The sequence below is a fragment of the Drosophila eugracilis genome, unplaced genomic scaffold, assembly GCF_018153835.1.
Source record: "Drosophila eugracilis isolate 14026-0451.02 unplaced genomic scaffold, ASM1815383v1 contig_2088, whole genome shotgun sequence".
NCBI classification, from domain to species: Eukaryota; Metazoa; Arthropoda; class Insecta; order Diptera; family Drosophilidae; genus Drosophila; species Drosophila eugracilis.
In genome coordinates, this window is record NW_024572964.1 from 2794147 (window position 1) to 2819030 (window position 24884).

General features: G+C 43.2%; 3 protein-coding genes across 5 annotated transcripts in view; 1 reads left to right on the plus strand and 2 right to left on the minus strand.

The window, feature by feature from the left end:
- LOC108107868 (regulating synaptic membrane exocytosis protein 2) overlaps nt 1-9844 on the minus strand; it is a 58976-nt gene extending 49132 nt beyond the window's left edge. For all 3 annotated transcript variants that reach the window (XR_001772452.1, XM_017215647.2, XM_017215646.2), the window contains exon 1: nt 9513-9844. The gene's annotated coding sequence lies outside the window, so the exon portion shown is untranslated. The remainder of the gene's footprint in view (nt 1-9512) is intronic.
- A 5932-nt stretch (nt 9845-15776) lies between these two features.
- On the plus strand, nt 15777-17446 carry LOC108108144 (probable cytochrome P450 6a19). The gene is made up of 2 exons (XM_017216074.2): nt 15777-16892; nt 16953-17446. Exons 1-2 carry the CDS (start codon nt 15806-15808, stop codon nt 17378-17380), a joined length of 1515 nt encoding a protein of 504 aa, XP_017071563.1. The 5' UTR covers nt 15777-15805; the 3' UTR covers nt 17381-17446.
- A 1009-nt stretch (nt 17447-18455) lies between these two features.
- The window catches only part of LOC108107826 (myocardin-related transcription factor B), a 41062-nt gene continuing 34633 nt past the window's right edge, over nt 18456-24884 (minus strand). The window contains exon 5 of the mRNA XM_017215576.2: nt 18456-24609. Within this exon, the coding sequence (XP_017071065.1) occupies nt 20330-24609 (4280 nt within the window). The 3' untranslated portion in view covers nt 18456-20329. The remainder of the gene's footprint in view (nt 24610-24884) is intronic.

A 24884-nucleotide genomic window follows, 5' to 3' on the forward strand; every position in this document is an offset into this window, starting at 1 on the left:
TAAGAAGGGAAAACACTTTGATTTGCATGCGGGAGTCTTTGAGCTGGCTTTGTTTGGCAAAAGACTTTTGCCCAGAGACACAGAAAAAAGAAAACATATTGCCTCATGCACGGTTTATATTGGAAAATATTGATTTACCTGCTATCAAAGACAGCTGCGACTCGTTCGACTCGTATTTGTGTTTGCACTTGGTGCGAGCCACAATGCCAGGACCTTAGACCTTAGATCCCCGCTGCCAGGATACATACATAGTGTTTAATTTGGCCCTTATGCTCCAGTTGCCAGCCATAAACGCAATAATCAATACGGATTGTCGGGGCGCAAAGTGCCGGTATGCCAGGATGGCAGGATGGCAGGATGGCAGGATGTGAGTGTGCCGCAAACGATTCGCATTCACATTCGCATTTCTTTGTGGGCCTGCCAGTGTGGCCAACTCAGCCCGAGGGGCTCAACAAGTGCAGCTAAGGCCACATCATTAACATTTGGCGCGGCACTCAATGTCACGGCAACGTGACTGGCTGGCTGCTTCTAAATATCCCCACATAGGCACCTTTGTACATATGTCTAAGGTCACGGGGGCTAGACGCACCTCAAGTATTTTATTTACAGCTCTCGGACTTGGAATTGTGTTCTCCGAGGGATCTTTTTTCGAAAGGACCTTCAAAGAAATGCTGCTAAAAGCCATTTGTTGGTTTCATTTGACCTTAAAGAGTAGTTTGTTTTTCGAAATAAGATAGATTTGTTAGATAAAATAATTTTAGGAATATCATAAAGCTAGGCAAGAGTTTGTGTTTCCATTTCTCTTGTTGAATAATTCTGAGAAAATATGAATTTTAGATTAATTTTAAACTACAATCCGTAAGGAAGGTTTTGTTTTTCAAAACAAAGAAATATTTTCCTTACCTTGTGTGTTAACTCTTTGAATTTTAAAACCTTTAATTACATGTTAAGATGGGGATCCCCACCCTTTGTTTTATTTTCACAATTTGGCACGACCGTTCGTAGGAAAAGTTAAAACCTTTGACCTAGAACTGGGGTAACGTTTTTAAAGTAAATCTGACAAGCTTTTCTTTCCCACGCAGCTCGTCAAGGTATTTTTAGAAATGCTAATAATTCACTCGAAAAGTGTGAGCTGCGTGGGGGTAGCAGCCATACATTTCCGACTTAATAAGTTGACAGGAGCAGTCAATCAGTGCGGTGGCTTCCACCCACACAAATAAGAAGCACATATTGCCACAGAGATTTTCCCCCCATTTCGACACCGCACATCCTGTCGGCGACAGTTCATTTTAAAATCATTGCAAGATCTGGCAAACTGTATCTTTAATTAGCCCAAGGACCCCATTCGAGAGACTCGAGAACAGATTTCATGGCTTGGCACATGGTAAATGCAAAGCGGGTCATAAAATCTACCAACTAATGCGCACGCATTTTTGAATGGTTGCCTGTTGCTGGGATCTTCTGTGGGGGGTTAGGGAGGACTCTAAGTGGGTGGCTGCCTCTGTTTGTGCAAAACGTTACTTTGCTCAAAATTATGCAAATTTGATGTGCGTTTTGTTGGGCAAGAACACCACACACGCCGCCTGCTGTGTCTGTGGGCGGTGGTTTCTAGGGGGTTGCTGCCAAAAGTAAGGGTCCTGCGTGGTGGCTGCACCACATGCCAAGACCTGGGCAAACAGCGTGCTGTGCAAGTTGTTCGGACAGCAGACAAAGTGCATGGCAAACAGAGCCACTTAAAACACAGAGCACACACATGGCCAAAAACAAACGAAACTTGCTCGAAAGAAACCAAACATTTGTTTACCCATCCTCAGTGCCTGGCAATCCAGGCGAACTTTAAGCAGGACTTCAGGTGCAGGCAGCGCTGCTCCTTAAATACTCACCCAAAATCGATGGCCTCCAGAAAAATAATTTCCCTTTCCGTCCAGGACCTAACGAAAAAAAAAAGGACTAATCTGATCAAAGCGGAGCAGCTAGCCAAACAACGAAACAATTTCTGCAGCAAATGGAAGAAAAACACGAGAATCCGGCCAAGTTTTTGGGCCTTTGAATTCGGCTTCGTTTGTTGTGGGTGGCCAGGAAAATCGGGAAAAGTACAAGCCAGGACCTTGTAACCGGAAACCACTCACACAATCGCACACCAACTCAAACACACATACACTCATGCTTGGGCTGGCAAATAAACTGCTCATTATTATGCAAAGTTTTCACTTTTTCGCTATCTGCGGAAGTCTAAGTTGAGCGACTTCACTGAGGGCAAAATGGTTGCATTTAAATAAAGGAATAACTTTCTTAAATTGGGCAATTTATAAAGAAGAGGCGTCTTTAAAATGATGTTCCTTTTATGATAACTTTGTTGAAAGCCTTAAGGACTTTTAAAAACTACTATTTACAAGGGGTAAGTCATGGAGAAAAGATGTTTGAAACCATTTAGGAGTTGTGATTATAATATTTACACTCTCAAAGATTTTTAAGTTCCTTTTTTTGAAGAGTAACGCCCATCTTTTAACACTCACAATTTCCAATAAATTCCTGACTTTACAAACCATTTCTCTCTGTGCTTTGGGTCCGCCAGGAGCAACAGTCGGTCGGGTAACTTACACCCCGCTCCCTCGATTTAATTGGCCCACTCTGTATATGGCTTGTAAGGGGAGTGGCCCAAACAGACGTTGGCATATGGCCAGTCAGTCGACCCCAAGCTTAATATTTCGCTAACGTCCTCGGCGTGGTGGCTTCGTTTTCTGGCTAAGCACACGCCTGGGATTTCTGATGGCTCATCGGCCAACAGGAATGACTGCACATAAACTGAACTAAAGTCTGCGGCAGAAATACGAAATATACGGAATTCAATTTCCCGGGATGGGAGGATGGGTGGAATTTGGCCAAAAGAACGACGCTTAATGCGCCACAAAAATTTTGCTGCGCCATGAAAAATGAGTCAAACAAAAAAAAGAAGAAAAAGTAACGAGCTAAATTTACACACATATTTGATTTATGGCCAAGCTCAGCAGGAAAAGTGAAAAGTTTCGAGTTTTGCCGTCTGGCTTTGCCAATTTTAAAGGCCCTGCGATAAGACGAAGGCTTGGCACCAATCAGCATATGCACGGCCACGCAAACAAACACAAACAAAGGCGCACTCAGCCAAACAAACAAACAATAGGGTGGACCATAAAAGGGAATACTATATGGAATAGCTTTAAATGCTTAAAGTTTAGGTTCTTTTACTTATTAATATTGCGTATACGACATGGGGATCAGATCAAATCTTGTCTTTATTCAAATCTATATTATTTCTATGTTAATTATCCATTATTTTTCTCTAGATTATGTTTTTAATTTTCCGAATTTTATAACTTCTATAAGTTCCTTGATAATCCTCAGGGCCACCCTAACAAATATTCGCCCGCGCCGAGAAGTATGCAAATGTAAGCGCCCGTTAAACATGCCAGGAAAACACGCCTCGAAAACAACTGGCAACAAAACCAGAACGTAATTGCCTCGTTTCATTTTTAATAACTGTCAATCCTTTGGCTGTTTTTGGGAGCGGCAATTGCCCAACTGGCACAAACCGCCTTGTAATTTGCGTCCTGCACATGAGCTGTGGCAACATCGCGATACAAGGATACCCACAGAACCGCAGGAACCACAGCCACGAGACCAGGAACAACAAAGCGAAAAAATGTCGACTTTGTCGGGGGAACACCCAACAAACAGAGCAACCAAAAAAAAAGTTCAACCAACTGAGGATGGGATACTAATACCCTGCGAAGGTTGAGCTAAGGCAATCAAACTAAATTGAATACATTCCAAAGGGAAAGTTATAGTCTCAGGCAGACAAACAAGATGAGAGATGAGCCCAAATTGAGGAGAATATTTATATGCAATAATAGAACCCGAAATATTTACTACCCGAACCCAGAATGTCTGCTCACCAAATGACTTGGCCATAAAGGGTATTTTATTGTCAACGAACCGCAAATAGTTTTTGCCCCATTTCCTTTTTTACAGCGCTCTTTTGGGGGTCGAAAAGTTTTGCTTAGCTCGTTTGATAAATGTTTGTGCCAACTTTTCGCCAAACTGTTGCTTGCCTCTCGGTTTCCACATTGCATTGTAGCGATATCGGAGAAAGTCAGCCACAAAAAAACGGAAATTTTACCTAAAACTTTACGCAAACAGCTCGCTAGCCGTTGGTCCCAAGGATCCTTGGATCTGAAACTTTTACATTTTCAGTAAAATTACTTTCGATTTTCAGTCCTTTGGCCATCTCCGGACCTATTTATGTTGTTGAACTTTAAGCTCAGCCTGTTGCCCGTCTGACGGAGCAGTGGGGGCACATGCATTAATCATCTCGAGTACACAACACGGCCAGTTCAGGCGGTTCAAAGTGCCAAACTGCCCCGCATCCGTGACCCTCGGGCGCCAATTACATTAATCAAAGCATAAAGCGTAAGCTGCACTCATAACACGACTCTTAGCTGGCTCAAATATTTCATTAGGCCAACCCATCCCCGGTCGATCTGTACAATCCACCCGTAGCAAAATCCACTCCCACACACTTTTGGACCCATAGAAAGGGCATAAAATGTCAATTTTGCGCAGAACTCTCACAGCAAGAATAGCCAAACAATGCGGCAAATTTTGTTTGTCAATGGTGCACAAAGGAAATTTGGTTCCTGCTTTAATTATAAAAAAAGAGTATTCAGAGTGGGTTGCAAAAAGGTGGAATACCTTAATTGGTAATGATAACTCAGTATTAACAGATATTTTCCTTAAAATTTATAATAATTTATAACCAATGTAAGGAAGCAGTACTACATTTTAAGGATAAAATTATATAAAATAATTTCCATAATAACAAAATACATATTTTATATTCTTTAAACCCTTTAAAAAAATCTAGAAAATTCATTTTTCCAAGTGTGCCCACAGCAGGCAGGCTTGGGCTGGCGTCAGCAGCCAGTGGAGCCATTATCAGCTGCTTTGAGCGATTACACGTTTGGGGGCAAGGACTGGGAAAGGACTAGGAGTGGAATAAGAGAGCACTGGAAGGAGCAGAGCTGGGACAGCTTGGGCTGAGTTGGACGCGGGTCAGGGTCGCGTTTAACAAAATGTAAACACAGCGCGGCCAAGTAACGCTTCTGCCTTGGTTATCTACCTTCTGTCACTGTCTGCCTGGATATCCTGCACATATATCCCTATTCCCTAGTCCTTGCTCTATCGGCCTTCTCTTTTTGTGTGGGCCGGATATTAAGGATAGTCCGCGTTACGGTAATGACGATGCCAACAGCCGGCGGACAACCTTCCTCCAGAACGAGACTTTAAATGGCACAAGGAAATTGTAAAATTTGTAGCATTTTGTCATTGTCTCTGTGTTGCGGCGATTTGGCCAAGTTAAGCCAAGTGGCCCCGATCCCTTTGGATTTCTTAAGCTCACGGGGAGAATCATCTAAATTAGTCTGTCAAATAGAAAAATGTTTGGCCTGAGAAGCAAAGTAAATTTTTTTTAGGAAACAAAATAATTAAATCACTGACTTTTTTAGACAAATATTTACAATTTATTAATAGAGTTTTAAGACAGATAGACAAAGCAAAAAATATAATACGATTGCAGTTCAAAAATTGGAAATCCCATTAAAGCTGTCACACATAAAAGTAATTTCAAAGCTGACATTAATTCACTTTATTTCCCTGGAATAATTCAACATTTCCAGGATTAAAAACCGGCGAAAAAGTGTAATTTATTTCTGCCAGCCAACATTTTTTTTCCTCCCCCTCTCCGTACGGATAGTTTATTTTTATTATGGAACCTTAACGAGAAATTGTATTTCGGGGCACAGTCACGCATCCACATATGCAAATTACCAGTGAACGAGAGCTGTTCCAAACTGCTTCCCCGAACTGTGGGTAAACATTTTAATTGAGAATTCGTCGAGCCGCAGAAAGTAAATAGAGGAGTGTGTGCAAACGACAAGTGCACGGCAGCGTCCTGTGTGGGTGGAGCTGGTAAATGCAGGGAGGTGGCAATTTTCCCAGCCAGTGCCCATATCCCTCTACTCCTCCTTCCACTTAGAACCCTTTGATTTTTTGCGTAAACCTGCACTTTGCACATTTTTGCATGCGTAACAAACGAAAGGGAAGCAAAAAACTGACAGTTTTTTCGACTTTCGTGATGAGTAGAAATGCCAACGAAATTCAATTAATTGCATTTCCACTGCCAGCTATTTATGTTGTGGGGTACCAAAACTAAACTTGGATTAATTACTGTAAGATGTTTTCAAACACAGCTTAAACCTGATATCATCTTAAAACAAGCTTTGTTCTAGTAATTGCTAGATAATAAGTTGTTAACTTTAACTCCTTTAATAGCATAACAATTAGCAAGCTTTTATATCACAAAAGGTTATAACCACTCTTCTCTTTTCTGCCATAAATAATGCTGATTCCAACAAATTTCCAAGGCTTAGCACTAAAGCATAACTAAATATGGTATTTATATTCACTTTATTGGAAAGGCTTTCCCATTATTTAAGAGAATATTAACAACATAAAAACATATATAGATATATGCTAAGAACCTTGTTATTAACAAGCTAAAAATCGTGTATTTTTTCCACTGCAGCAGTTTTTTTGCTGGATTTCCTGGCATAAAGCCAAATACGACAAATGTGAGCGACTTATTTAAAAATGTAAAATAAATATTTGCGCCTGTGGCCAGCATCATTCACTTTATGCGCTTTATGTCGGTTATTTGTTTACGCGTTTTTTATCTTTTGCCCGGAGTTTTCTCTTTTTTTTTTTTGTTTTTTTTGGGGCCCTCCGCTTGTTTGCGCCCGGAAAACCCGGTCAAAAGCCGTCGACGGGAAAAAATTCGCTCACTTGGCTGTTGCTTTATTAAAAATTGTTGTGCAAATGAAGCGGCAATTTGGTATTTTGCATCTCGCAATCCGGGAGTCGTTCATTATTCACAACGCACGCTGGGAAAATGATAAGCCAACGGGAGTCAGAATCCTTGGTATAAAGTTAATTAATTTTTGCTTTTGATTAAAGCGTTGCAGAACAAGCCAAAGGCAGCTAAGCAGGGCCCAAAACAAAGGTCTTAATCCTTTTGCGGGGCTCCTTGGAGGGTGCCACATGAGTGTGTGTGTGTGGATATGTAATAAGCAAAGGATGTGCCCCGAGCGTGTTCAACATTTTAAACACTTTGACTTTGCAGGCGACATTAATGAATACATTTCGACAGAGATGAGATGAGAGGGGGGGGGGAAAACAGAAGGGAAAATGGGAAAACTGTCCAACGTTCAGTTGTTTAAAATGCCATTAAGTTCACTGTTATGGCCAGCCTGTCAGCATTTGCCTGCTGTCCAGCTTTTCCGGCTTTTCCCAACCCAACAGTTTTCGGCCCACTACTCCGCTGCGAGCTGTCAGCATGCATAACTGTTGCTGTCAGGATTATGGCTTGTCATATTATGTATTATAGAGTCTTTTATTTGCTTTCAATTAAAATGCGTGTGTCACTCGGCTGCGCATATAAATTGCCAACAAAATAAGACGCAAATTTATGCAAACGATCCGAATGAGTTTTCTTTTTTCTTCTTAGTTTTCCCTAGTATTTGTTGTTTTGGCTAACTTTTCCCTTGTCTGGTTGTTGGCGATTTTGTGGGGAATCCGAAATGAGTTCTGCCGCTTGATTTGCATATCCGCTCAAAACAGGAAAACTAAACTACTTTGTTTACTCCCTTCGAATGCCGTTAAAACTTTGGCCCAAACAGTACGAAATATCAACACAAATTGTGATTCCTGTAAAAACAATCACATGAATCTGTAAATATGGGATTGACTTTCAGCCTGCCAATGGTAGAAATATATTTTTATTCCCTGGAATATGAGTAATATTTAATTGGCTTGGCGTAGCTTTATTTTACAGTGTTTTTTAGTCGACGAATAAAGGATTTTAATCTTTTATTGGAGTTTTATTTACTTGCTTTCATTGAATAAAATCGGTATTTTAACGACAATCTTTTGATTATTTACAAATTGGTTGTGAATGCAGGCCTGTTTGGTTCTAAAGGCAGTTTATTATTTATTTACGAAATCTGTATTTAATTAGGGCCCTTAATAACCTTAACTTCTGTTGAATTCGGCCAGCAAATTGCATTAAAATCGATCATCAATAATGCATTTTCTTTTTTAATATTTTATATTTAGCCAAAAGCCAAAAATCATTACCCTGACCTCTAAAATTTGAGTGAAAATTCCATTTAAACCCACTCCAAGCCCTGCCCACTCACTGGTAAACTCCGATAAAATTAAGTTTTTGTAATAAAAATCAAGCGGATATTAAGCTAATGCCTTTGACCTTAATGGCTAATATCTCCTCGTTTTTTACGCTTTTACCTTTGTCTGTGTGGGTGGACAAAATGCTTATTACTGATTGATAGGAATCTAAATTAAAATGGCATAATAAAAGCACTTTCGAGCAGACTTCGACCAGACGCAAAGCTCAAGGTAAGTGCAGGGTTTTAGCTCTGGGCTCTGGAAATCCTTGCGAGTGGAGCGGCGGCGCAAACTTTGGCAGGGATTAGGAACAAGAGTAATGACAGTTGGCTGGCCATGAGGAAGAACTGGCCAATGCCCACTCCAACTTCTAACTGATTGCCATCGATACGGCAGGCGAGTCACGTCCATAAAATCTCAATCGCTGGACCAGGTGCCGGAGACAGCTTAAAGCCGCTGCCTTATCCTTATCCTGAACTTAAAGCTCGGCCAGCGAAATCTAAGAAGACCTCGGGCAAATGCCTAACTTAATTATAAATTAATTAGACGAGGGCCAGCAACATCAAAGTATCAATAATTAATCGCCTTGATAATGTTTTCAATTTCTTGCTTCATTAAGTTGTTTTATTTAGCAGCCTGCGAGGTGTTGCTCCGCCGTCTTTTCTCTAAGCCCCCAAGGGCTAAGACATAAGCCCGGTTAATACATTTGGAATTAGTTTTTGAGTGAGGGGGGAGGGGGGTTTGTTCCATCAAGGATCAATACCTTTTCGAGTAATGGCATTTTAGAAAATTCAAGCTCTGTTCTCGATTTCTACAAAAACTTCTCAAGCAAAGAGGTTGGCATAAACAAGTCATGGTTTTGGAAAATTCAAGACTTCAGGCTGGTTGTTTATGTCTTTAACTTACTCTCAGCTTAATCTACAAAAGTATAAAAAACATCAAAAGCATTTACACTAGAACAACTTTGGTAACAAGAAAGTAAAACTCTGGGAAATGTGAAGCTGAAGAGAATTTTGAAAACATTTCGTATTTAAAAAACATTCATAAAATTCACTTATGAATATGCAGCCAATAGTTTTGCACATGTGAATGAGCAGCGAGCACAGACGGAAATAAAACTGAAACCGGATGTGCGCCTGATGGCCAGACCGGAAATTAAACTATTTGCTAGCCTGCCACGCGAGTCCTTTCATAACAACCATTTTTGGCACACACACACACACATGGGTTAAACTCACCTGCCCCTCGAAATACGTTTCTTTTAAAGTAAGTGTTATAATTTTTATAAGAGAAGAAAATGTATATTTTCAGGTAGCGTGTGTTAGGCGCGCGGCTTAAAATTTATTCGTCACTTATTTTGGCTTTTGTTTGGCCAACAACACGGCTACGCACACTCACGCACACACAAGCAGCGCAACAACAGGCAGGATACCCACACTCGCGCACACACACACACACGCACACCTTGGCCGGGAAAAGTTAGTAAGGCTATAGCTTCTATAGCCTGGGTTCCTGATGCCCAAGTTCCTGGCCACAGGATATGTCAGCCTCCGCGTTTGGTGTCCTGCTCGCGAGACGGCTCAACTCGAACTGTGACGAGGCTGGCACTTTTGGTCCTTCGGCGCTATATGTACGCTCTCGCTTTCCCTCTCTCTCTCTTTAGCTCTTACTCCCTCTCGTTTGCACTTCCATAGTATAGGATACAGCCCGTCTCTGTCGCTCACTGGAAGTCCTGCCACCAGCTGGCCCAGCATTAAAAAGTAATATCAATTTCCACCTTGCGAAGTCGCACACGAAAGCAACAGCTAAGCGATTTCCCTGGATGCGGATGCAGGCAGCTGCGAACGTCGCCTTCGCACATGCCCCGCCCCCCACGCCCACGCACTTGCCACAAGGTGCGCGCTCTCTATCCACTCGGCCACATCCGTCGATTCTCGGTCTACACGAGCGGACAAATGTACCCGAGTGGAGACTTTTCATAATTGTTGCATGCCCCAGCCATGATGCTGATGGCCATCATCATCATCATGTTGATGTCGATGGCGATGGTGGCAGCTTTGGTAGCGGAGTTGGTTTTCGGGATATTTCTGGGAGTTTTTTGAGGAGATTTAAATATTTGAAAGAGTGATTTATTATCAGGAGTCCCTGGTTTATGGGAGTTTAATATTATTATTAAGCCATGAACTAGTATAAAATTTTGGTGTTAATTAGAACTTCAAAGACAATATTTGGTTCCTTTTTTGGAGGGTTTCAAAATAAATGACTTTATTAAGACTTATGTTAGATTATAAAAGGTAAAACCCCAAATTAAGCACAAAATACTTCAAATTTTTAAAGTAGTTAAAATTATTCTTATAAGGAAGTTATAAAGAAGTTTTCGAACAAAATATAAATCTCAAAAAAGAGTGTATTTTTGAGTGCGTAATAACAGAATTAATTACGTTATTTTAGCAACTTGAAGTTGACTTTGTCTGAATACAAACTAAGCCAGCCACCCATACTGGCACACAGTAGCTTGGAAAAAGCGCAACAGGACCAAAATAATTGCGCGTTAAACATGTGCCAAGCAACAGCCGAATAGCACACATACACCGAGAGAGAGAGAGAACAACAAGAGAAAGCCTTTCACCGAGAGAGCGTTAAAGGACGACATTGAAAGCCGAATGGAGACGAGGCCCTGAGAGTCCTACTGGAAATGTTCAACTGGTTGCGTTTCGCAAGCAACAGGATACGCTGGAAGGCAAGAGAACATCGCCGAGGACGGAAACATCGCACGCACACTATCACAACCTCGCAGGACCTGCAGCAGCAACAAAAAAAAAAAGGAAAACAGAAGGGAAACAAGGAGCAGAAGGAGCCAAAGACGGCCAACCACAGGCATAGAAGCAGTCGCGTGCTTTAAGCTTGAATACCAAAACAATTTGAGCGCACAATAAAATTCAATGGGCCCCCAAGAAAAGTGGAAAAGGGCCAAGGAGGAGCTGCGAAAAAAAGCTGAGGAGGCAGCAAAGGAAAATGTGCCAAAGCGCGGTGGAAAAAGGGAAGAAAAGTAGGGGGAGGACATTGCGTGTGAAAGGAGCAGCGCCTGTTGAAGGACGAACGGCATTAGAATGCTGCAAAAGGAAACGCACACGGTTGGACTTGGAAAAATCTTGAAGAGGAAAGGAAAAAGCCAACACTTTCATTTTTATAAATATTATTTTTAATATCTCTTAAAGGGCTTTAAAATAAGTTTGATATTAAAGTTAATGGCAGAGAGCTTGCCATTTACTCCACAGTTTCATTATAAGCTTTATCCTTGGAAGTTTTCTCATCTCTTAAGCCCTTTGTTTTCCCAGTGTAGCCAGTGTTTACCTGTTAGCCAGCCAGTCATCGGGGGATGTTTGGTTTGGACCTGTTCGAGAATCCCCACCCACACGGAGTCGGGAGGTTGACTGGCGATTTCGCAGGCACCCGAAAAGGTATGCAGCGTCTGTCGATTAAGATGCCAGGGTCTGGGCATTCCGGGTATTGTTGGGGGGCTTAGGCCGGGACCTGGCTGCCAGCTTATCAATTTGTATGCCTGCAGATATTTATTTATGAATATCCTTTGGACCCTCGCCGCCGCCTCTTGAAATGCCGAAATGCTGAAATGGTGAAATGCCGCGTAATCCTGACGCACACCTTTTGCCTTCGGCCAGGGGTCCTGCGTGCGTCCATTTTTCTCGGCTCTTCTTTATGTGTCTCCGTCTTTCCCTCTTTTATAGGCCTTCCGTCGTGTCCTTAATTTTATTTTTATTGCAGATTGATTTTTTCAGATTAAGTTTTCCATTTTACAGGCGGCATTACTTCGTCTGAGAGACGGCTGTGGGGCTGCAAAGAATCTGCCTCAATTAGCACTGCACAACAGAGGAAAAACAAAACATAAAGCTAACAAAATGGCGAGCCCCCTTGTTGCTTTCCCCTCCGTTTGCTCGTCACACACAGAACTCGAAGTAAAAGTAAAACATTTTCATGCAAATGCTTTTGTTTAACCATGGAATATCCCCGACATTTGCACACATTCTCGGCGAGAATCAAGCGCGTGTGAGAGTCTTGCGGCAAAAGTTTTCGCTCCGCACGCTCGCAGCCAAGAGCAAACAAAATCAAACCGAGCGCAGTAAAGCAAACCAATATTGACCCTCGGTCAGGAGGTTGGACAGGTCAGGGGTCCAAGGGTCCAGGGGTCGGACAAGCGGGTTGAAACGGTGCAAAACCAGTTGGACCACAACGCTCCAGGCTCCTGACTGCGAGATACCAGTCACTCATAGAGGAGATTCACAATATGTGGCCTACTTTTTGGGGCTTTTTGATTACAAAAATCGTAAGCTATTCTATGGATTGAATATATTACCAATATATTTGACAATATGAGTATAAGGAATATTATAAGTTTTTCTTTCTAATTGGTTTTCTTTGCTAATTAATCATCTTTTTCATAACCACTATCCCCTAATCTGAGTTACATTTGTTTCAAAATAGAAAAAAGTCCCTGCTAATTGCCTGTCATTAGAGTGGCTTAAAAATCTATTTAGCGTTGGCCAAGTTGCAAGTGCAACTGTCATTGAGTTGGATGACCAGATGGCAGTTTATCCCTGACGTTTATGTCAACTAAATGCGTAAGCTTATTTTGCATTCGCCATGACACTCAATTAATGGCGACAGCGAGGAGGGAAAAGTGCCACAGGACTAAGGGCGAGAGCAGTCCGAGGACCAGGCATAATCCTTTGCCCACTTTCAATGGCTACAACTTAATTATGTGGAAGCCCTAAGAAAGACAGCCGAGCACTTGACGCTAATGCTGGGGCCACTTGAATCTCAAATCCTCGCTCGCCAGCAACCAAGATGGCTGAATTAAGAGGAACCAAACACAGGATGTCATCAGCTTGTATTCACTGAGTGTTAAATACTCTTTCGAGAGTGTACTAATAAATATTAAAATATTATATAAATAGACTAAATAAGCATAAATATGACAGAATGATTATTTTTAAAAATTCTCGTCTTCTCCTTGTTTCGATGATACTCATCATAATCGCCAGATATATTTCAAGGAGCCTTTTGAAAGAGCATCAGAAAAGGTCTAAGAAAACACAACTTAAGTGCTTCATTACGATTTTAATTTGGCATTTTACCTGCCCGAACGCCCCCTGTCCTTTGGGCCAACTTCGTCGCCAACTTGGTCTTCTTAATTAGAACAATTTGCGAGGACGACAAGTGGTCTTAGCATAAACTTGAGTAAATGACGCAAAAATCGCGACAGCCAGCCATTGCTTTGGCCATTGTTGTCGTTGCTTTCGTCCTCGTTGTCCTGGTCGTTTTGTTAAATGTTCAATGCAAATAGTTTGCCAGACAGATTTTCGGCTAGGCCGTACTTTTGCCTATTTACAGCGAAGAAGTTAATTGAATTTTCACACCAAAGCCGGCAAGAACAATGGCCCACTGCCATTGCCGGTGGCTCAAAACGCTTTATTTGACAAAGTAATTAACTCTGAATAATGTGCCGGGAAATTGCTGTCGAGTGGGTCATAATTTGTGGGGCTCTGCAAATTCCTTTTGTTAATCAAACGGCAAAAAAGTCGTGTGCCTCCGCTTGGCTCAATCAATTGATATCGATCAGTGGGAACGCAAAGCTGGCAGGAAAGTGAAAAGTTCACACCAGAGGAAAACGAAAGCAACAGTTTGACTTATGGGACGGGTGGCCAAGATTGGGGGTGTCCTTTGGCTGGGGTAAGTGGAAATGGCCCTGATGGCTGATGACCAACTTGTTGCTGGGCCAAGTCAAAAGGCAAAAGCCAAGGGGAAGTACGCACATTGCGTAGCTCCCTTGGGGCTTCGGCTAGAGCAGTTTAGGAAACCTCTATAGGGCGGTGATCAAGGGATTTATAGTTAAGTCTATAAGGACTAAGGCAAAGGGTGTTCCTTTCTAGAAGATTTACTTTTACTAACTTACAAAGAAATCATTTTAAACCAAAAGGAAACAATATATTACTATTTTTAAGCACAACTTTAAAAAAAGAGAGATAATTAGTAGTACAACCCCAGCTAGACACCTTAATAATCATCATTATTCCTTAACTGGACTAGCAAGTCAGCTGGTTTCCTGCGATATTTTCTATTTGTGTCTTAGCCAAATACCAAATTCTGAGAAATAAATCTCAATTTACCAGACTGGCCATCGCAGGACGCCTTATTTGTAGCGCAGCTCAAACACAATTAGAAGAGCGTGGAAAAAGCAGCACAGGGCTCCTATAACAAGGACCAAGGACCTGCGGACAACGATGGGGGCGTGGTGGAACTTTTCGCTTTGGTAAGCAACTGACGCCATTTTAATAACGCAAATTACAGTCAGCGTTGTATAAATTTAGTTCGCAGTGGGTGGTTGTGGACTCGCGTGGGCGGTGCGGTGCTGGGCAACTGTTGCTGGCACATATTGCAGCTGTTGTGGAATGTTGACGCTGTTGTTTTCGCTGTGGCTGCCACCAACAATGGCCAAAAACAACGCGAACTAGATGCATAAATTGCCATGGCTATAAGGCGAGTTATTAAAGGTAATGGCATAGCTTAATTGGGGAAATATGCGAGTTGGCCATCGATTCAGTAAGGACTTTAAGCCCTTCAATGACAATTGCTGAATGGCCATTGAATTTTCGAACAATAGACGATTACCTAAGCCAATAACTACTTCGAAAGAGCTGTGTGGGTTGATACTTAGTCCTTAATTAAATCAGTGAATGGGATTATTTTCATAAAGGACTAGTTGAAGCCAGTAAATGCTGATTAATAATGACTGCTTACTTTGATTTGTGATTATTGATTTCATATTCATTTCTGGAATTTACGAGAATCGATTAGTGTTTCTGCATACTGAATTCCGTCTTTAAAATTAACGAAAAGGAACTATGATTAGTATTTTGAAGAGTCTGCCAGACAGCGCTGTTATTGTAAATAACATGAAAAATGCGAAATTATGTTAACTTATCGGAATGTTACTATGCCATTGGTTCGATTTTTCTGTTAATGCGAAGGCTAAAGTCTGAAAACGCATTGAGTTTAATTATAGATAAGGTAAACAGGTGTATGATTGTTTACTGTAAACTACAGTCACTATATTTTACATTAAACCAACTAATTTTAAAAACAAAGACATCCATTCGAAGAAATGTAAAAGAATTTAAATTTAAACTAAAATTGAAATTATCTAATTTCAATCATATTCTTTATTTCTATAATTTTTTTAGGGAAGTTCGCTTTACGGAAGCTTCACTATTTAGAATTAGCACTCTTTAGTTAAAGAGAGACAAACAAACAAAACAAATTTCAGAGACGTATATAAGAGAGCTTATTATACCGTAGGAACTGAAAATTTCACGTTGTTTGCCGCCGTTTTCATCATGGAATTGTGATTCACATAACCAGAATAGAGCGGCGGGCGATTAGAGAGTCCAAAGCTCTCTCGCTGGTAAACAATATAAGCAAAGCATTCCCCGCTGAGCGATTCAGTGTACTCAAAATGTTTGTTCTAATCGGTTTGTTGATCGGTGCCCTCACTCTCGCAGCATGGTGGGTGTACCAGAACTACACATATTGGAAGCGTCGTGGGATCCCACATGATCCACCAAACATTCCGCTCGGAAACACCAGCGAACTCATGCGAACGATGCAGCTCTCTCATATTCTCAAGAGAATTTACTTCAAGTACAAAAACCAGACAGATGGACCTTTCGTGGGATTCTATGTTTATGCCAAGAAATTCGTCGTGGTCACCGATATTGATTTCGTGAAAACAGTGCTGATCCGTGACTTTGACAAGTTCCACGATCGTGGGATATTCCACAACGAAAAGGATGATCCGCTGACCAGTAATCTGACCACAGTCGAGGGTCAGAAGTGGAAGACTCTGCGCCAAAAGCTCACACCCACCTTTACCTCCGGCAAAATGAAGATTATGTTCCCAACAGTCCTCAATGTTGGTGATGAACTGATTCGGGTTTTCGATGAGAAGATCTCCAGCCCTCCACAGACCTTGGAAATCACCAATCTCCTTTCCCGATTCACAGCTGATGTGATTGGCATCTGTGCCTTTGGCCTGCAGTGCAACAGCTTGAGGGATCCCAAGGCGGAGTTTGTTCGGATGGGAAACTCGGCCATCAGCGAACGTCGTCATGGCAGACTGGTGGACCTACTGCTCTTCGGGGCACCTAAGCTGTCCGCCAAACTTGGCTTTAAGAGTTTGCTGCCAGAGGTTGAGGATTTCTACATGAATATTGTCAAGGACACTATCGAGTATAGGGTTAAGAACAATGTAACACGGAACGATTTCATGGACATGCTGATTGAAATGAAGTTAAAGTACGACAAGGGCGATAAGCAGGATGGCCTCACCTTCAATGAGATCGCTGCTCAGGCTTTCATATTCTTTCTGGCTGGCTTTGAAACCAGCTCTACAACCATGGGATTTGCCCTCTATGAATTGGCCAGCCATCAGGATATACAGGATAAACTGAGAAGAGAAGTTGACACTGTGCTGGCGAAGCACAATGGTAAGCTGTACTATGACAGCATGCGGGAGATGACGTATCTGGAGAAGGTTATTGATGGTGAGTTGTTGGGTTATTCCATTTGGTAACATAATATATTATAATCATTCTCCTTCCTAGAAACCCTAAGGATGCATCCCGTTGTCGCTCATTTGGTTCGCATTGCAACTAAGCCCTATGTCTACAGCAATCCAAAATACTACATTGAACCCGACACTGGAGTATTGGTGCCCACCCTGGGCATACACCATGATCCCGAGTTCTATCCGGAACCGGAAAAGTTCATACCAGAGCGATTTGATGAGGAGCAGGTGCAACAGAGACCCGCCTGCACTTTCTTACCGTTTGGAGATGGCCCTCGAAACTGCATTGGTCTTCGGTTCGGAAGGATGCAGGTCATCGTTGGAATGGCTTTACTAATCCACAACTTTAAGTTCGAGTTGTATCCGACTAAGACCTCGGTTCCGATCAAGTACAAAGTCGGAAATATATTGCTGAGCGCCGAAGGCGGAATACATTTGAATGTCAGCAAGATAGTGAAACAGTAATAGTGAAGATTCAACTAACTAAACTTCGTACCAAAAATATATTGAATGGCATCAATTTTTCCATTACCAATTTATGGCTTGTACTTAGTTGGTAATACCCTTCATAGCCTTACTGGTCCTTGAATGCCTGCTTAAATGCAAATCCTTTTGCAGAGATATCAGAACTCAAAGAAACCACTGCCTTAAAATATAATTACAGCCAGGCCCTATTGTTCTAAGTTCTAAAAAGAGTCGTAAAATATGCAAAATTATTGTTTCTCCAATCAAAGCCAACAGAAATTCAAGTTAAATTCTTAGGAACAGGCCAAAGACAGCGCCAGGTCCACTTTCAAAGGATATTCAGGAGGAGGATGTTCTCCGTGTAGGACAGCAGTAGTGCACAGCAGGCCCCCTCTGTGTGCTCCTTTCTTGTCCTCCAGATGTAAGCCATAACGCTTGGCAGCCGTCCAACTATGGAATATCCGACAATTGTTGCCATGGCTACTCGACTGCCACTGCTGCTGCAATTTTGCGTCATATTGTTTGCTGATTTCGTTTCGGGTCTAAAAATAAACAACTCAACTCGATTTCTGGCTGGCTGGCAGCTGCCCCGCCCCTAAGAGGGCTGTGGACAGTGGGGCGGTGGGCCGCCAATCAAGGAATGGCCGCTTTGGCTAATGATAAGCCTTGTTTTGTTGATGTTGTTGATGCGGCGCTGTGGCCGCTTGTGGCAGCCATAAAATCATTATGATTGCGTATTATTCTGTCATTGATTTTAATTTTAATGTGAAATTTATCCTGCGCAGGGGCGTAATGCGCTTAAATGCGTATTTATTATGCTTGGCAGAGTTGAGAACTTGATAAATCATTTGTGTTTGGCTTCGCTAATCAGTTTGGTAAGTAAATTAAGTCCGTGTGCTCTGGGCACCGCATTTTGGAAAAATGAATAATGTTTTTGTTTTTATTTACGCATTAAGTTCTTTCACACAATTATATATAGTTATGTATATATATAAGTATATATCGGTATATCACTTGTTAAGTATTATTATATAGACTTTTATCCTTTTTGTTGCACAAAAAAAACTAGACATAGTTCATGACGTGATTGAGTTTATTCTGTATTGTATTTAAATGAAATCTCTTTTAAACGCAACGCACAAAAATTGTTCAAGCCAACATATTAAATTAGATATTTAGGTAATTAAATTTAGAATTAATCAAACAATAAGCTTAGTTATGGTAATTAAGTTTGATACTAACAATAAACGTATTCATTAAATTAATTAATTAATATATGAATTGTTATAATGGAAACGTTTCTCATTTGTGTTTAAAGCGCGTCGTCGATGATAAATATACTTTAGGCTTAAAATCGAGGTTTAAATCAGATTATTGCAAATGTAAACGAGTGTCAAGTGATGATTAACTTTTGCTCTGCGGGTGAAATGTGAAATGTGTGAATTTTAGACTAGATCTAAACGTAGCGTATATATATATATAATTTGCTTATACAAAAATATATTTATTGGTGTATTGAGTTCTTCACATTTTGCAATTTTAAATTGGGTTTTTAGTTTGCTCTCTAGTCCTTTCCTTTCCTAATGAAATGTTTCCTTTCGCTTAATCATTAGTTATTCCAGTTTACAGTTTAATTTGATTTTATTGAGCCCTACACTCAAAAATATGTCCGAATGCTTGGCATGCTCTCATGTTCTCATTTACAAAATACACTTAGCCAAATATATAGTATGTTTTGCCGAATACGAAAGATGAACAAAGTGGTTACAAAATGTGCGTTAAGTACACGCCGCAGGATTGAATTGCTTTACGAAGTAGCTAAATTTAATGCTTTTAATATATATATATTTTGTTTAGAATTAATTTAAGTAACGGAATTCGCTGTGCCTAAGAATGCAAAACAAAAAGAAATATGAATATATAATATATTTTTACTAGCATTTAAAATGAAATTGATCCGAGCTTAAATTTGCATTTAACTGGTTTTGTGGCTTTGACTACTTTAAAGGCTTTTTCTTTCCTTGCAGGAAATACTTCTCAAATTGTGTTTTTAAAATATTTAATTTAGTTTCGCTTTAAAATTAGAAGTAAGCACTGCATAGGCTTTAAATAATTTAATTCATTTCATTTTAAATAGAACTTAAAACAAAATTACTGAATGTGTTTCACTTAAGTCGTTCTCACAACAAGAATATAATTTTTTTACGATTTTTTATAGATTTTTTTTACTGTTAAGCTTATTTTCTCTTTTCCTTTGCCGCTTTCTCTCATCTAAATTTTCAGATCCTGATCCTCATCCTGATCCTGATCTTCATCCCGGACTCAACTCATTCATTCTTCTTCTCCTTCCATTCGGTTTAGTTAGTTAGATTTCACTCGCATTATTCTCAAATTGGAATGACCTTCATTAGAAACATGTACTTTTGTTTTTTCTCTCGTGTTTTCTCTCTTTATCGATCTTTACAACATTTTAGGCTTACTCTTTAATGATAGTTTATGATAAGTTTTACTTGTTATCCTTTTCTAAATGTGTTGGCTGTTTTTTGTGGTTTTTCTTTTTCTTGCTTATATAGGAAAGGGTGCAAAAGTATGGTTGTTGGAGTGTCACTCCCGGCAATTTTGGCATTGTTTTTGCTTTTTGCTTTTTGTTTTTTGCTTTTTGTTTTTGTTTTCTTGGAAATAGTAAAGTTTCGAAATTTCAACTGACGTTCAAATGTTTTAAATGCATTTAGAAAATAAATAGGATTTGTTTTGTGTGTGTTTGCTTTCTTCGAAACGAATTCTTCAGGAATATTTTGAGAAAAGTGAGCACCACGCTGGATTGTGTGTTTGTTTTTGTTTTTTCTTTTTCGATACGGAACAAAGTTGGGGAAATATATAGATGTGTTTTTTTTTTTTGTTAAATTCTGCTCTGCCTTCCTTCGGAGGTTAAATGAAAACATAAACCACCTAGACCGTAAAGTCTCCCGCTGCCCAATTCATCTTGTAGTCGTCCATGTTGAACAGATCGAAAATATCGCCGCTGGCATTGAACGCGTCCACTGCACCACCGCCGCCTCCATTGTCCACGCCCATTCCTGCTCCGGTGCCATTGGCCATGCTCGTCGACGTCGTGAATTCGTTATGTTGACCCGCCTGCGGTTGTGTCACCGCCTGCATGAAGGAGTTGAGTGTGCTCTCGAAATCATCGCAATCCATTGGAGTGCTGTGGCTGCTGAAGTGACCATTCACCGCCGACGACGAGGATTCTATGGATCCATTGCAATTGACCCCGGGACTATTGCCATTGCCTGCCACATGCTGAGTCAGCTGGGCCACAAAGCTATCTGCATCAAAGTCCACATCGGCACCCGGATTGTTGTTCAGCAGCACGCTGTCGGGACTGCTGGCATCCAGCAGCTCATTGATGGAGGGCTGCAGGCTGGGATTGAGATCGCGTCGCAGGTTGCCGTTGTTGTTGCTGCTGCTCTTGGTCGCCGAGGTGTGGCAATAGCCGCTGGAGTCATCTCCCATGTCCATCTCTAGTTGCTGCGACATAAGCTCCAGCAACTCGTACTCGTCAAAGTGATTGAGCTTGGCATCCGGACTGTTGGGCTTCTCGCTGCCGCTGTGACAGCTCTTGGGCGGTGTGCTCGGCGGGGGTGTGGCATGATGTTGCTCCAGGAAAATGTCCAAAGTCTTAGCCACACTCTCTGCATCTATGGCATTTGAATCCGTCTGCAGGGGCGAAGCCATGTCTATGTTCTCGATGAATCCATGATTCGTTGGCTGAGTACTGGCAAAGCTCACGTGCGCTTCATTCGTGTCCATGGCTATGTCAAGAGTTTGGACAGGCGTGGCTGGTGCCTCCAGCTTGGGCACCAGTGGCACTATGCTGGCTCCACCTGCCGCCGTGGCGGGGGCGGCTCCATTGAACATAGACAACTCCGGCAGCGGCGTTAGCGGAGTAATAGGCTCCAGAGCGGCACTTTCTGGCAGTTCACCCTGCTTGATAAGTATGTCCAGAACATCGCTGACCTGTTCGGACTTGATGCCCGCCGACTTGCGTTTGCTGAGCGGAGCTGTTGGTGTCAGAGGAGCTGCCGCAGGAGCAGGCGACTGCGCTGGTTCTTCCTTAATCTTCACTAGCGGCATGAGACCATTTAGAGCCGCCGCCTTACTGGCTGCCAGCTGCTTAGTAGCTTCTTCATATTGCGGCGGAGGAGCTGGCGAGGGCTTGATGTCCACCTGGATGAGTTGCTGCTGGACAGGCTGGAATTGCTGCTGTTGTTGCTGCTGCTGCAGCTGCTGCAACTGCTGCTGAGTGATGATGGACTTGGCTTCGATGGGCAACACAATGCTGGGCAGGGAGTTTGTGCGTTGGTGGCCATTTAGTAGTTTCCTGGGCTGCGCCGCAGCTGATGTTGCAACAGGAGTTGCTGTTGCTGATGGAGGTGCTGCTGCTGCTGCTGGTGTTGTGGTGGTGGCCGTCAAGCTGATATTGCCTAACGTGTGCGCCGTCATATGCTGATCATTCAAGCCCACCAGGAATATGGTCTGATTGCCCTCGTTCCACAGCAGACCCAAGTTGTTGTGGTGCTGGGTGGCAGGCGATGCTGTTGCTGTTGCTACCGCCGTCGGCTTGGCTGCCTGCAATATGGTTGTGGTGGCTGTATTGCTGGCGGGCACGTTTGATTTCTTGGTTGTTGTCTTGGCAGGAGCGTTGTTTATGTGATTGTTGTTGTTGTTGAATGGAATGAGTACAGTTTGTGTCTTTTGCGTGAGCAGGCGCACCTGTTGCTGCTGTTGTTGCTGTTGCTGCAGTGCCTGCTGCTGCTGCTGCTGTTGTTGTTGCTGCTGTTGCTGTTGCTGCTGAGCGGCAGCTGCTGCCGCTGCCTTTTGCTTCTGGATTTTAGCCTCCAGCTGTTGCTTGACCACCATTTTCTGGTTGATGGGCGGTGGATTAGACGACGAGATGTTGCTGTTGTTGCCCGAGTTGCCTCCGGCTGGCTTCTTGGCTGCTGATCCCTGCTGTTGCAACCCATTTACCTTGTGGTTATTGCTAGCTCCACTGGCTTTAACCGTCACCTTGGCGGGTATATTCTTCTCCACTTGCTGCGGCATTACAGTTAGCGTTTGCTGTGGCCCATTCGAGGTCGTGGTGATCAGCGTAATCTGCTGGGAGGGCAAGGCATTCACCACCTGGGCTGTGACCGTCTGCTGCTGATGTTGCTGCTGCTGTTGCCGCTGGCGTATCTTCTGCAGCTCCTGTTGCGATCGCTGCAGTTGCCTCTGCAACTCGTCAATCTTACGCTGCTGTTCCCTGAGCAGCTCCTCGTTGGTCAGGATGATGGTAGCCGTCTGCGGCTGTGGTGGCAGAATGGTCTGCAACGTCATCGGATGCGTATTGTCCAGCTGTTGCTGTACCACATCCATCTGCTCGTGCTCCATGCCCGCATCTGAAACCAACATGGTCACTGGGGGGGGCTGCTCCACCAGACCACAGTTGCTGGTATCCATGGCATCACTTATGGTGATCACCTCTGTGGCGGTATTGTTGCTGTTGGCGGCCGGTGTGGGGGTAACATTGCTGTCGAGAGCCTCCAATGGCAGATACGGTTTCAGCCGCTCAATAAGATGCGGTTTGGGTCCGGATACTGGCAAATTCCTGCGCTTAAGATGCTGTTTCAAGTCCGAGACCTTCATCTTCTCCAACCGGGTTAAATCTGTGATTGAACTGGTGGTGGATTCGGCATAACTGGTGGCCGGACTGGGCGGAATCGAAGAACTGACCGAAAGCGCCGGCGAGGGCAGTGGTGGCGGATGCTGCACGACAGTTGGTTGATGTAGCTGTTGTTGTTGTTGTTGTTGTTGCTGATGCATCTGCAACTGTTGCTGTGGTGTAGCAATCAGCGAAAGAGTGGGCGGCGTAGGTGCGGCCGCCGGAGTGGGCGTCAGCATAGCGGCATCCCCAAAATTCAGCGGGGCTCCTCCCGAGCTGCTCGTTATAGAAATGGTGTTCGGCAGGCTGATGGGAGCTGGAGCTGGAGCAGATTGCGAGGCCAATGCGGGCACCGTCTTCGTGGTCACCGTGATGCTATTGTTGGTAGCACCAGGAGCTGTTGGAATCATAACACCCGGCGCACTGGGCGCTGGGATGATGGACTGATTCTTGTTGAGGTTCTCCAGGAACTTCAGCAGGCAGTTCTGCTGCTCCAACATAAGCTGGTAGGATGTCTCCTCCGGCTGCGTTTGATCCTGCTTTTGGCCAGCGGCACTGGGTGGACCCTTGTACTCGTGGAATTTGATGGTGCGAGCCTTGGACACTGGCTTGGACTTGGATTTCTTCCTGTTCTTATCCTTTCCGGGAGCATCGGATTTCACGGATACGGGCTGCAGGTGCAGACGTGCGGTGGTCATTGACGGTGGTGGCGGTGAGGCGATGGAAGACAATGGACTCAGTGTAGAAGTACTCGAGGCCAGGGAGCAAGGCGATGCCAACATGGGCAGGTACTGATGGTTGACCGGACTCGCAGTGGTTCCCGTTACACTCTGACACAGTTCCTCGAACAGATTTGCCGTCTCCTGCTTCACCTTTATGAAACTAGCCATGGGAAGCGGTGGTGGTGGTGGCGGAGGTGGTGGCACTGGTGCCGGCACCACCATAGCCTTGGGGTGCTGCGGTATAATCTGCGGCGAGGTGACCACCAGTTGACCAGCTGTAGGCATGGTCAAGGCCATGGTCACTATTCCCGCAGAGGCAGCCGCCGCCTGCAGCACATCGGTGGGTGAACTGGAAGTGACTGCCATCGCCTCGTCCAAACGCGGCGGTGTCTGCCGTGTATCACTCTCGGAACTCAAGGAATCCTCATCGAAGGTCATATAACTGTGCGGATGCTGAGGTCTTGTCAGCAAGCCTTCGCTGGTTGCCTTAAAGGAGACGAGTCCCTCTTTGACGATCTTCTCGATGGGCTTCTCCGTGTGCAGAATGTTCTTCTTGATCAGCTCCAAGGGACCGGGACGATGTTGGATCTGTGAGTTCAGCTGGTCCGCCAGGCGGGCCTTCTTCAGCATTCGCTGCTTCTCCGCCAAACTGGGATCGATGTGGCACTCGTCTTCCTCCAGAATGTGAAGCCTTTCGAGATCTTCGCGATTCGGCCGCTGCTGGATCTTGGCCTTCAGCAGATCGCTGGTCTTGGCGCGCTCCAGTTGCTTGCATTGTTCGTGGATAGCGGGCGAGGTTTTCAGAGCTGTAAAATGAAATGCGAGATAAATTAATTCAAATGCTTAGAACGGCATCTACCAGCTAAGTCTTACTATTAGTTAATATGCAGAAAAAGATATTAGCCTTTAAGCTTTTGAACTAACACATGCCTTATATAGAAATCTACTTTCCAACTTTTCAATCATTAAAAATATTTCCCATTAGCTCAACGGCATATGTAAACATTCCGCATGAGGACCTTTCATTTTCAGTCTCCCTCATCAACATCTAATAAATCTAATGCATTTCCTAGCCAAGTCG